Source organism: Alligator sinensis, unplaced genomic scaffold, assembly GCF_000455745.1.
Source record: "Alligator sinensis unplaced genomic scaffold, ASM45574v1 scaffold226_1, whole genome shotgun sequence".
In the NCBI taxonomy this organism is placed as follows: Eukaryota; Metazoa; Chordata; order Crocodylia; family Alligatoridae; genus Alligator; species Alligator sinensis.
Window position 1 is genome coordinate 1570333 of NW_005842028.1, and position 12581 is coordinate 1582913.

Below are 12581 nucleotides of genomic sequence, written 5' to 3' on the forward strand. Positions count from 1 at the left end.
GCCACCAACCACTACAGAACTGCTACAGTCATGGCTGATGGAGAGGTTGGTTTCCAGTTATCCCCTTGAAAACTGAAGTGCTTCATCTACAGAAGACATACAGATACAAGGTAAGTTGATTTCCACATTCTCTCATCAATGTGCCTCAAAACTTGTACACGAGAGACTCCTCCTCTCAAAGGAAGGGTTAGGCTCGGTTTTCACATAGCTTAATTTGGGGAAGGGGGCAGGGAGCAAGCAGACACCAAGTCTGAGGGGGTGCCAGAATAGCAGCCCCCAGGGAACCTGTGCTGCTGCTGCCACTGCAGCTCCTATTTAAAGAGCTTGTGCAAAGGTGGCAGTAGCCCATGCCACTACAACCGTGGCAGCCCCTGGGCAGGGAAGCACATGCTCTTCTTCCTCACACCCTATACCAAACACAGCACCAAAATTTCAAGTTACCCATCTGTCAGTCTTCAGGCTCATACATTTCTTGATGACCTCATTAGTGCTGCTTTGAAAAAAACAACTCGTTTCACCTAGATCAACAAATAACCATTGTTTGGTAACAATAAATATTCACTAACTTAAGTATCCACTAGCTGCCACTCAAGACCAGATCCCACTAGTGACTATAAGGTGACTTTTCCTATCATTTCATCCAGTCCTTAGCTTTAAACTCTTCCATTTGAAACACGGAAATATAGCCTTACCATAGCCAATTTTTCTCCATAGTTTACTGGTACACATTTTTGCCCTTGCTCTAAAACTGTTTGACGAAGATCTGCCTTGTTTCCCACCATCATGATCGGAATATTTTCACCAGTTGCATCCTGCAAGAAATACATATTTTCTTTACCACTGGAATACTCGGAATACAAAAATCATCCAATAAACTGCCATTTACTGGATCATATAATCATATTACCTCCACCCACCAAAAATAAAATCTATAAATACTGCAACATTGACATAAGATAATTAAAAACAAAATATCCAGTCTTGCACACTTTCTATATAAGAGTCTGTGTCTTCAGATAATTAATATAATAGTGAGCCTATCAAAAAGTGAATACATTTATGTTGCACAGTAGGGATATCTTATAGAAATTAACAATGTTGTTTTTTCCATATTATATAATACAATTATCCTAGAAACAGACTAGTTTTATGATGATCACTTCCTTCTACTAAATATCTTCAGCTGAAGGAAGGAAGTCCTTTTCATTAAATACAAATTGTTATTCAGCTAAAAGTAAACACAAGAGAAATATACAAGATAACAAAAGGCAATATGAGAAAACACTGCTGTGCTTTACAGCAATGATGGCTAGTCTGGAGGATGCATTGTATTTTCTAGTGTGCAGAGGCCCCAGAGTACATTAAGCCCATCCACAATAAGGTATCTGAAATTAGTTAAAATGAACATCATGGAAATGGTGCTGATTACATGGCGTGTTCTAACACCAAACACTACAGCTGGCCAATTTAAATGGGAGAAAACTAGCTTACACTAACTAAAATTTAGTACCTTTTACCTTGAAGACTATATACAATTAATGTCTGTAATTAGTGGAAACTGGAGTTTGGCCAATTCTGCAACATGATCTGTTTAATTCAGATTTAAAAACAAGAAAAGTCTCTCAAAAAGGGCTCTGTGGTTCTCCCATGAGAAATGCCAATGATAAATATTTCACAGCTACACTATAAAGTGAACCTTGCCAATTTTGTAAATTTAAAGTTCTTACCGCAATCATATCCACCCATTCTCGTACATTAAGAAAACTTTTTTCACATGTCACATCATACAACAGTAGCACTCCATCTGCTCTTCTGAAGTATGATTTAGCAATACTCCGGAATCTTTTAGGAAAAAAAGATCTATTTAAAACAACATTTTAAAAACATAGTTCTCATACAATACCATTAAAAATGAATTTTTAGGGCACTAGCCTGTTCTCCTACTCATGTCTCCTGCCTATGCTAGGTGTGGCAAAATTGCACATTACACTGATTTCACAGAAAGGTTTCTGCAAATTATCTATGCATTTCTATAAACATTCCATTATCACCTGAAGGACTTTACAGTAATAACAGCCAACATTCTTCAGTAAACAGTACTTTATGACCGTTGGAAGACGGGTGATTTGCATTAGATTTTGGATGACATGGTTGCATGTGTATGCTCTTGCAAATGCAATACAAAAATATGAAGCCAATGGAGTTACGCTAGTCTCTCACTCTAATGGGACCGTCCTTCTTCATAAACATAATGTAACCTGCTCAGAAACTAAGAACTAGAATGGGATTTTCAGAACACAATTGAGATGCATCATAAACTTGCCATGCTGACGAAGCAATGCTGCCTCCTAAACAGTTTGGCTCTCTGTACTGCAGGAACTTTAAGGATTTTATGGCATTTAAACAACTAAACAACTAATTATCAGATCCTTTTATGGGAACTCAGCAATTTGGGCAAGTTTGCTATGCTCTGCTTAAAGTCTGTGGATACCACAGAGGAGACAAATTATCATGCTCAACAGGAACTGGCATTTAAAGACCTTAATGGGAGATGAAGATGCAATCAGAATGTGAAACAGTTATTATTTTTCTTCCACTTTAAAGAAGAAAAACGAGGCCAAAAACCATTGCAAAATCTTCAATAAGAAACAAACCAATTCAAATCTATTTCCTAGATAAGTTGTGTACTACTAACCTCTCTTGTCCTGCTGTATCCCACAGCTGTAGCACCGTAGGCTCTCCATCAACAATAAGCCTTTTCATTTGAAAATCAACTCCTTAAAAGAAATAATGTGCAGAACCAGTCAATACTGGCTTTTATTTTTAAAAAATCATTAATTACCAATACAATTTCAATGGTAGGATAATATTTCAAATAGCATGACAAAACAGATTATTTCAAAATACATCTCATCTAGTACATTATGAGATAGATTCTAGGAGTTCAAGCATCCATGAAATGCAGTAATCACTCCCAAAAATATATCACAAGGCATATGTTTTTGGTGAAAAAAAAACCATGCATCTTTTACTGTGGAATTTACTCAGGTATGCTGATTCAAATTTGAGAATCTAAATGCTCCCCTTGTGCTATATCATAAAAGCATTTTATGGAAGGAAAGAAAATGTTTTGCACAGTAGATCTCATTTCAAACAACAAGGGAGCAAAAAAGGCAAAACAAAATAACTTATAGCAAATCAAAACAAAAAATAAACAACACCCCCTTTGACACCCAAAACACACACAAAAGACTGAGCTGGAAGAAAAGAATTTTAGCTTTGGGCTCAATGGAAAATTCTCACTAGTTCATAGGTGCAAGAATATATCTATAAAAATGTTGAGACTTTTATGCTTGCTAAATCCCTTCAATCATATTTGAATCAATGCTGATCCCAGTTTTAACAATTTAAAGAAGCGAGGAACAAGAGGGTATACAAATAGGAGAGAAAGGGAACATAAAGACAGGAGAAGAATAACAGCACTAGGAAACAAACAAACAAACAAAGGATTTTGTAGGCAAATCCAAGATCCTGATGCTGATGGCCCCATTCTTTTTGCATAACGTGTTCAATCTCCACATCCTTCAATAGTTCAGTGTCTACATCCATGAAGTGGTTCATTTTCCCAAGCCCATCAGGAAACTCCTATCAATAAGATTTACATCCTACATCAGGGGTCAGCAACCCCCAGCACATGCGTCGAGCATGGCACGCGAGGCCATTTTGCTCAGCACACCACTGCCAGCCTGGGCTGCTCCCAGCAAGCAGCTGGGAGGCTGTAAGCCCTGCTGCAAGCAGACCGGGCTCTGTGGTAGACAGCAGCTACCCAGAGCCTAGGCCGGTTGCAGCCAGGAGGCTGCAAACATCTGCTCCGGGCTCTGGCATCAGCTCCATACTGGCGGGTGTGTGCGCACCAGTACTGGCGGGTGTGTGCGTGTGTCCACACTGGAGCAGACGGTGTGGGAGGGACCTGAGGCACTGCAACCCCGGCCTCTTCCCTGCTGCCAGCACATTGCTGATGACTGGGCTCTGGAGCCCAGCACAGCTGTTTGTAGCCAGCCTAGGGCATCTGCAGCAGGCAGCGGGCAGGCTGCAAATAGCTGCACGGGGCTCCACAGCCCCGGCATCAGGTCCATGCTGCTGGCAACTGCACATGCACCTCAGAGTGGACTGTGGGAGAGCTGTGCTGCCTCAGCCCCTATCCCCACCGTCCGCTCCAAGGAGTGCGTGCACATGCCGGTATGGAGCTGATGCTGGAGCCCAGAGCAGCTGTTTACAGCCTCCCAACTGCAGCCGGCCCAGGCTCTGGTAGCTACTACCACCCACGGAGCCCGGGCTGCTTGCAGCAGGGCTTGCAGCTGAGCCTGCCAGACTCCCCCCTGTTCTGAGCCCAGCCCTGACCCAGCCCCCCACCAGGATGAGGCTGGCGCTGCCCCTTGCCAGGAGCGCCGCACCTTTTGTGGGCTTAGCTTTGCGGGGTGGGTGGGTGGTTGAGCTGATGGGAGGCTCTGGGCTGGGGCCTTGGCCTTGGCCAGCTGCACTGCAGCCCGGGGGCTGGCTCCCCAGGGAAGCACAAGGGCTCTAGCGGGACCAGGGCATTATTGGGTTGGACTTGGTCCAGTGGCCCAGGAGTCTGGCTCCATGCGCCCGTGCATCTGGTTCTGTGTTTGTCTGCCTCTGTCTGGTTCTGTGTGTCTGTGTGCGCACATGTCTGGTTCCAGATATGTGTGTGCATGTGTCTGTTCTGATTCTCTGTGTTTGTGCATATGGGGGTGTGTGTGTGGGGGGGGGGGGGTGGCTCTCCTCTCCTCTTCCTCTTATTGTCTCTTTTTTCTATCTCTCTCATTGCAAAATGCTCAACAAAAAAGGAATACACAACGACAAAGGCAACATTTATGATAATTAAAATATACTAATATGCACTATGTCCTGCCATGAACCCCTGCACCCCCACCCCCTGCCCTCATTTTGTTTTTCTGGCATGCCAGCACTCCGGCACCTTGCAAGGTAGACATTGTGGGTTTTTTGGCACTCCGGCCAAAAAACATTGCCTACCCTTGTCCTACATCCTGGGAAATACACAGCTCAGCAAGTTAATATAGAATCACAGAATCGAAGGATCAGAAGGGACCTGCCACATCATCAAGTCCAGTCCCCTGCCATGGACAGGAAGTAATTGGGCTCAGCCAAACTCAACAAGGTGCTTGTCCAGCCTCATGTTGAACACCTCCAAGGATGGTGACTGCACGACCTCTGCTAGGAGTGTGTTCCAGATTCCGGTGAACCTTACAGAGAAAAAGTTCTTTCTTATGTCCAGCCTGAATTTACTCTCAATTAGCTTATGCCTATTGGTCCTCATCCTCCCTTAAGGTCCCTTCCTGAAGAGCTGTTCCCCTAGATCTTGATGCTCACCCCTGCCGTACTTGTAGGCAGCTAACAGGTCACCTCTCAGCCTTCTCTTACTCAGGTTGAACTGGCCCAGTTCCCAGTCTCTCCTCAGAGGGCCTATCCTCCAGGGCCCTAATCACATGGGTGGCCCTTCTTTGTACCCTCTCAAGCTTATCCACATCCTTTCTGAAGTGTTGGGCCCAAAACTGGACACAGTACTCCATCTATGCCTTCACCAATGCCAAATACAGAGGGAGAAGCACCTTCCTGGATCTACTGGCAACACATCGGCTGATGCACGCCAGAGTTCTATTTTCCCTCCTGGCAACCTCATTGCACTGTTGGCTCATGTTCATCTTCTGGTCGATCATGATCCCCAGGTGTCGTTCAGACGCTGTGCCAGTCAGTAGGTGATCCATCATGTAGTTATGGTGGGGTTCTTCTTACCAGATGAAGAACCCTGCATGCTTCTCCCTTTAAACCTCATCCAATTCCATTTTGCCCATAAAACCAGTTTGTCAGTGGCATCCTGGATCTTTACCCTATCCTCTGATATGCCCACATTTCCCCACAGCTTGATATCATCTGCAAACTTAATCATTGAGCTGTCCACCCCGTCATGCAAGTCATTAATAAATATGTTAAAGAGCATGGGTCCAGGCACCAACCCCTGGGGGACGCCACTGGAGTTGGCCCTCCAGGATGAGGCCATCCCATTGATTACAACTCTGGGATCGGCATCTAAGCCAGTTGTCCACGCACGTCACTGCAGGCTGGTCCAGCCCACCCTTGAGTTTGGTTGAGAGAATCATGTGGGAAACAGAATTGAAGGCTTTACTGAAGTCTAGGTAAATGACATCAACCTCATAATCCCTCATCCAGATGGTTAGTTACCTGATCACAGAAGGACACCAGGTTCATCAGACATGATTTACCCTTGGCAAAGCCATATTGGTTGCTTCTTAATACCCCAGCAGTTTCCAGCTTGTAGTTGATGGCCTCCTCAATAAATGTCTCAAAAATTTTACCAAGGATTGCAGTCATACTGACCGGTCTGTAGTTTGCAGGCTCATCCCTCTTCCCTTTCTTGAAGATAGGCACCCCATTGGCCCTCTTCCAGTCATCTAGGACCACTTCCGAGTTCCGCGACTCTTCCAACAGCTTTGCCAATGGCAATGCTATAATCTCTGTCAGTTCTGTCAGGACTCTTGGATGCAGGTCATCTGGCCCAGCAGCCTTGAAAACATCTAAGTGTTGTAGGAGATCCCTTACCTGCTCAGGACTGGTTTCATGTAGTTTGTTGTGTTCCCCATATTCCCTGGGCCTCTGCTTGGGTAAACAGCCCCCATTTGATTTCAAGAATACTGATGTAAAGTAAGTATTTAAGAGTTCTGCCTTCTCATGGGAATCAACTATGAGCTGCCCCTGAGTGTTCAGTAGTGGTCCCACATTTGAGTACAATTTTTTATTGCTCCCTATGTATCTATAGAAGGACTTTTTGTTGTTCTTTATTTTGGTTGCCAGCTTGAGCTCCATGCTTGCCTTGGCTTTCTGTGTCTCATATCTGCAGACCCTGGAGATATAGGTACATTCCTCTCTGGTTGTTGAACCATTCTTCCATTGTTGTATGCTTCTTTCTTCTTTGTCAATAGTTCTCCAACATCCCTGTTGAGCCAGGAGTGGGGTGGGGGTCTCTTGGCTCCTTTCCCATTTTTTGTCCTCAAGCAGATGATATGTTTCTGGGCAGTAAGAATTGCCTCAAGGAAGCACCATGGTTGCTGAACTCCCAAATGGTCCAGTCACTGGTAACAGAGGGCCTTTCCCATTAGCCTCCTGAGCATGCCAAAATCTGAAGTCTAGGACTTTTGTTCTGCTGACTGATTTCCCAGTCTTACAGTGGATGGTGAACCTAATCAGGTCATGCCTTGGTGAGGCCACAGCTGGAGTACTGCATCCAGTTTTGGGCCCCACAATTCAAAAAGGATGTGAAGAAGCTTGAGAGAGTCCAAAGAAGAGCCACGCACATGATCAGAGAGTTTATCACGGGTGACCACCAGTATCTGGGGGAACATTTGTTCACCAGAGCACTCCAAGGGATGACGAGGTCGAACGGTTATAAACTACTGCAAAACCATTTCAGGCTGGACAAAAAGAAGAATTTCTTTACTGTCCAAGACCCCAAGGTCTGGAATAGCCTGCCATCAGAGGTGGTCCAAGCGCCTACATTGAGCACCTTCAAGAGAAATTTGGATTCTTATCTTGCTGGGATCCTATGACCCCAGCTGACTTCCTGCCCCTCAGGCAGGGGGCTGGACTCAATGATCTTCCAAGGTCCCTTCCAGACCTAATGTATATGAAATCTATTAAATCTATGAAATCTATGATCACTGTCACTCCGAGTACCACCAATCCTCAGGTCACCCATCATGTCCTTCCCTTTGATTAGTACTAAATCCAGAGTGGCCTTACCCCTACTAGGCCCTTCCACAACCTGCATCAGGAATAGATAGTTTATTGTTGCCAAGAGGGTGCTGACCTACTGGAGCTGGCCGAATGGTCCTCCCAAGAGATGTCAGGGCACTTGAAGTCACCCGTGACAATAATGTTTTTAGTGCTAGCTACCTCAGTCAGTTCTCCGGAGAATGCATGATCACTCTCCTCTTCTTGGGAGGGAGGCCTGTAGTAGACTCCCACTATCAGGTCTCCCTGTCCCGATCCCCCTTGTATCCTGACCCAGAGGGTCTCGAGGGATCCTTCCCTGCTGTCAAACGTGACCTACAGGGAGGGGTACCACTCTTTCACATAGAGGGCCACACCTCCTTCCTTCTTCCCAGTCCAATCTCTCCTATAAAGCCTATATCCTTCAATATGCACTGCCCAATCATGTGCGTCATCCCACCAGGCATCCATCAAACCAATCGGGTCAAATAAGTTGTTTGCCTGAAGGAGTGCCAGATCCTCTTGTTTATTTCCCATGCTTCTGGGATTCCCATGAAGACACCCGAGTTGTCCCCTAGTCACCTCAGGTTTTCTGACACACTGCCAGTGTCTCAAGATGCCAGTACTTATCTGGCCATCCACTGCTTGATCATCCTCCCCCGTGTCGTTATGGCTAGAGGATTTTAGCTCAGCAGTGGAACCTACTTCCCGGCCCCTAGATGTGCCTAATTTAAAGCCCTCCTTAACAAGTTGACGATTCCAATAGCGAAGAGCTTCTTCCCTCTGCTTGTGATATGAATACAATCCTTTGTGTACAGACCACTGCTGTAGAACTGCGTACCAAGGTCGAGGTATCCAAAGCCCACACAATGACATCATCTCCTAAGCCTTCGGTTGACCTCCTTGAAGTACTCTTCCCTCTGACGGCCATGGCCTCTGACCAGGAGGATTGAGGAGAAGACCACTTGTGCTCCTAATTCCTTGAGCTTCATCCACATGGTCTTGTAGTCTCTCATAATTCTCACAGAGCTGATCCTCACCATGTCACTGGTGCCCACATGGACAAGGAGCATGGAGTAGTGGTCAACAGGGCAGAACAGTTTAGGGATCCTCTTTGTGACATCTCTAATCCTGGCTCCTGAAAGGCAGCAGACCTCTCAAGCAAGAGGGTCTGGACAACAAATAGCTCCTTCTGTGCCCCAGATCTTCCTGAGGCACAGAATAATATGTCTTCCAAGAAAACCCTTAGAGGCTATGAAAAGCATTTTTTACCTACAGCTCCACAGAACAGCAGGGGAGACAACTTAAGGATATGTATATACCACAGTCCCTAGCATGATGGCAGCACAATGTGGCCCGTACGTTTAAATTAGCCACAGCAGCATAGGAGTCACTGCAGGCTGCAAAACCCCCTCGTGAGGCAGAGTAAATACACAACTGAGCTCCATGTAAGACTGCTACTGACACCAGTATGAACAAGTTTAAAGCTAGTCTGGCAAGGCCACATGCCACTGGAGCCACAATAGAATCACAGACTAGACTCACTCTGTGAATACTCTGAGTAGCCTCTAGTCCTTGCATCTTTGGTGTGCTGATATAATAATAGAGGATCATCCAATCATAAAAGTCCATATAGGCCATGTGTAGACAAAACAAGAGGTGTGTGTGCACAGCATTTTAAAGCAGGCTAAATGCTTTTGCAACACTTTAATGGTGTTGGTGTTTGCACATCTTGGTGGTATATTGCGCGTTAATCCCAGCCACTGTAGCAAATTTGGTGGCATAACGTGCCTTAAATGACTTGGGGTGCAGCAAACTAAAACTCCCTTGAGAATTTTAGTTTGCCAGCCCTACAGCCACGGAGTGAAGCATAGGCTCCATGGGGCTCTGCATGTCTGTAGGAAGCCTGGCAGCAGCCCAGGAAAGCAGACTCTGACCAAGAAAAGCAGTGAGCCTGATCTCCCCAACTCTCTTCCCCCCAGAGCCTGCCTGCCTGCCTGAGCCATGTGGGGGCCCAATGCCTCCCTCTGCATCTGCAGTGCCCCCTGGGACCGCCTGAGCCAGGTGCCCGCTGCTGCCATGGAAGGAATGACCAGCCCCACCCCACCACCCGCAGCTCAGGGACTACTCCGCCCACTGGCAGCTTGCCCTCCCCTCCCCACCGGACAGGCAGGTAAGTCTGCAGGGTATGTGCACAACACAGGGGTTTAATTAGCCCTAAATTAAAGCAGTGCTTTTTAAAACCCACTGCTTCAATTTAGGGCCCCCGTTTCATCTACACACACCCATAATGGCCAAATCCTCCAGGAACAATGACACAGAGTTTGCTTCTGCAGCAAACAAGTGATATGGACCTTCCATCTGGGCTTGGAAATAAATTTCCCATTTTATAGAACAACACCATCCTGCTGCAGGTAAATGTCACGCGTGTGCATAAAAAAAGAATACAGCCCGCATTCTGATTTCAAGGAAAGTGTATGCTTGCATCCATTTAATAAATAAAGGGAGGTAAAAAATAATATTTTCTTTTACAAGTACTCCACCTGTCAAGTACTCCACCTGTTCAGTGCAGAAAGTGTACAAGAAACATACCCAGGGTTGCGCTGGTGTTTCCTCGAAATTCATTCTTACAAAGTCTCATAAGGAAACTGGATTTTCCTACTGCTGCATCTCCAGCAAGAACTATCTTGTAAGCCTTCTCAGACCTGGGGTATTTCAGGTTACGATCTGTTGCATCTGACTAAAAATAAAATGAACACACCAAACTTCATATTATTAAGTGTAAGGAGGAAAAAAAAAATCTTGGCATATATTTCTGAATATCAAGTTAAGAAATTATTCTGGGCTGGTTACCTGAGGAGAGAGGGCAGAAATACATTTCCTTGTTGATGCAACAGAGCTGCTCCGATTGTCTGGTAGTGAAGGTTTCCAGTCTAATACTGAACTGCCGTTGTCAGGACTATAAGCTTCTTCGTCTTTAATCTCTGGTACCTGAAAGTTCCAGAAAATATTACACTTTTTGTTACATTTAAATTTAAAAAAAAATCTGGAAGTGAAGGTGAAAAGGTTATATTTAAAAAATGATTTGAAATGAAGATGGGACAAAATGGATCTGTACCACTCTTACAGCTGATTGTTGGTTATATGATTTGTATCCAAGAAAACAACATATGTGAATGGTAATCTTTAGTTTTATAGCCCGCAAAACGTATTTGTCTAAACTCTAAATTATAGTAGCTGCAAGAGCTGAAAAGAGAAACAGAATTCTGTTTCATAGCACATGTTTATGTAGTAAGATTTGGTTTGTCTTTATTTGAAACAAAAATTATTATGTTCTCTGCAAAAGAGAAGGGAAATACAGACCCCGGAAGCCCTGGAGTCTGTGGTGCTGTGGCAGATTACTTGGCAGGCTGCCTAGGAACAGAGATCTCTGAAAGTCCTGGCAGACCTGTCTAAAGAGAAGCTGGGCCAGAAGCCAGGCAGGTTTCTGACAAGAGCCTGCCTGGTAAAGGGCCTTTCATCTGTACACTGTTGAAATGGAGCCATCTCCCCAGAATATTTCACTATTAGCAAACTGGCAATTCCCAGGGAAGAAAATACTGTCAGAATTTTTTTCTGACCCTATCTCATAGGAGCCAGCATTTGCTGCTGCAGTTATCTATCCCAGAATTCAAGAGGACAACACCCACTTGCTGCAAGACAAATTGGGCAAATAGAACACTTGTCAACTTCAAAACAGTTTCCATATACCTCTAACATTTGAGAAGGCAGGAACCTGGTGAAAGATGTTGTTGATACTGGAGATAGGCCTAAAACCTATTTTCTGCCTCCATACCTCTTAGGTATCCGTAATCTTTTCTCCAAAATAATGCTTTCAGAAACAATCACTGCCCAATGCCCAGTACTCATAAAAACAACACTGTAACATCCATTTGGTTTCCAGATGTAACAAAGCAAAAGATTTCGGTAATAAAACATTTAGCATAAGAAAACAATGTGAAAAACGGCAAATTAAATTAACTTTAAAAATAAAAAATAGCCTCATAAATAAAAACACATAACCAGTTAAAAGTAGGTACAGATTTTTTTAGTACTTTTTTAGTAGTCACTAAAAAAGCACTGAACAAAAAAAAATTCTTGAAAATTCTGTTTTAATGCTTATAACCCAGAAAAAGACAATGCAGCTTCTTCTGACCTAGGTACAAAGATTGACTTCACTTTACAAAAAGAGGCTAATTTTGCCTCCAACCAAAGGTCTCAGAAATACAGTAAGTCTGAAGCTTACATCTGTATCAGAAGCATCACCACCAAAGCCTTCCTGTGTGCACTGTGACCTTTGAAAATTCCTTTGATGCCTGTATTCCACTTCTGAATCATATTCATTTGAGTCTCTCAAGGTAGACAAACCACTGTCAAACCAGCTCTCAGGTAAGCTGTCAACCTCACAGTTTATCCTTTGCATAGGGTCACAAAGGGCTAAAGAATCATAATCCTCATCCATGTAGGAAGAATGAGATGATCTGATGACAAAAACAGGGAAGACATGCATTATTTTGAGATGACATTCCCTAGCAAAACAAAGACATATTGAAATGGTGAACATGCCAAATGTCAACTACACATTAAAGAAGATTCCACTGTGCACTATTTTTTAATTTCCAGTAAAAAGATATCCAATAGCATGTAAAAAATTAATGTCACCATAATGCCTATACATTCTGGGTCTGGTACCCCACTTTAGTCATAATTAAAAA

General features: G+C 44.2%; 1 protein-coding gene across 2 annotated transcripts in view; it reads right to left on the reverse strand.

The window, feature by feature from the left end:
* Nucleotides 1-12581, reverse strand: part of RASEF (RAS and EF-hand domain containing) — a 41950-nt gene that overhangs the window by 7311 nt on the left and 22058 nt on the right. For both annotated transcript variants that reach the window (XM_025202508.1, XM_025202507.1), the window contains exons 9-14: nucleotides 12113-12347; nucleotides 10681-10818; nucleotides 10420-10567; nucleotides 2696-2777; nucleotides 1728-1842; nucleotides 693-812 (exon numbers count right to left, since the gene is read on the reverse strand). In XM_025202508.1, the coding sequence (XP_025058293.1) occupies nucleotides 693-812; nucleotides 1728-1842; nucleotides 2696-2777; nucleotides 10420-10567; nucleotides 10681-10818; nucleotides 12113-12347 (838 nt within the window). The remainder of the gene's footprint in view (nucleotides 1-692; nucleotides 813-1727; nucleotides 1843-2695; nucleotides 2778-10419; nucleotides 10568-10680; nucleotides 10819-12112; nucleotides 12348-12581) is intronic.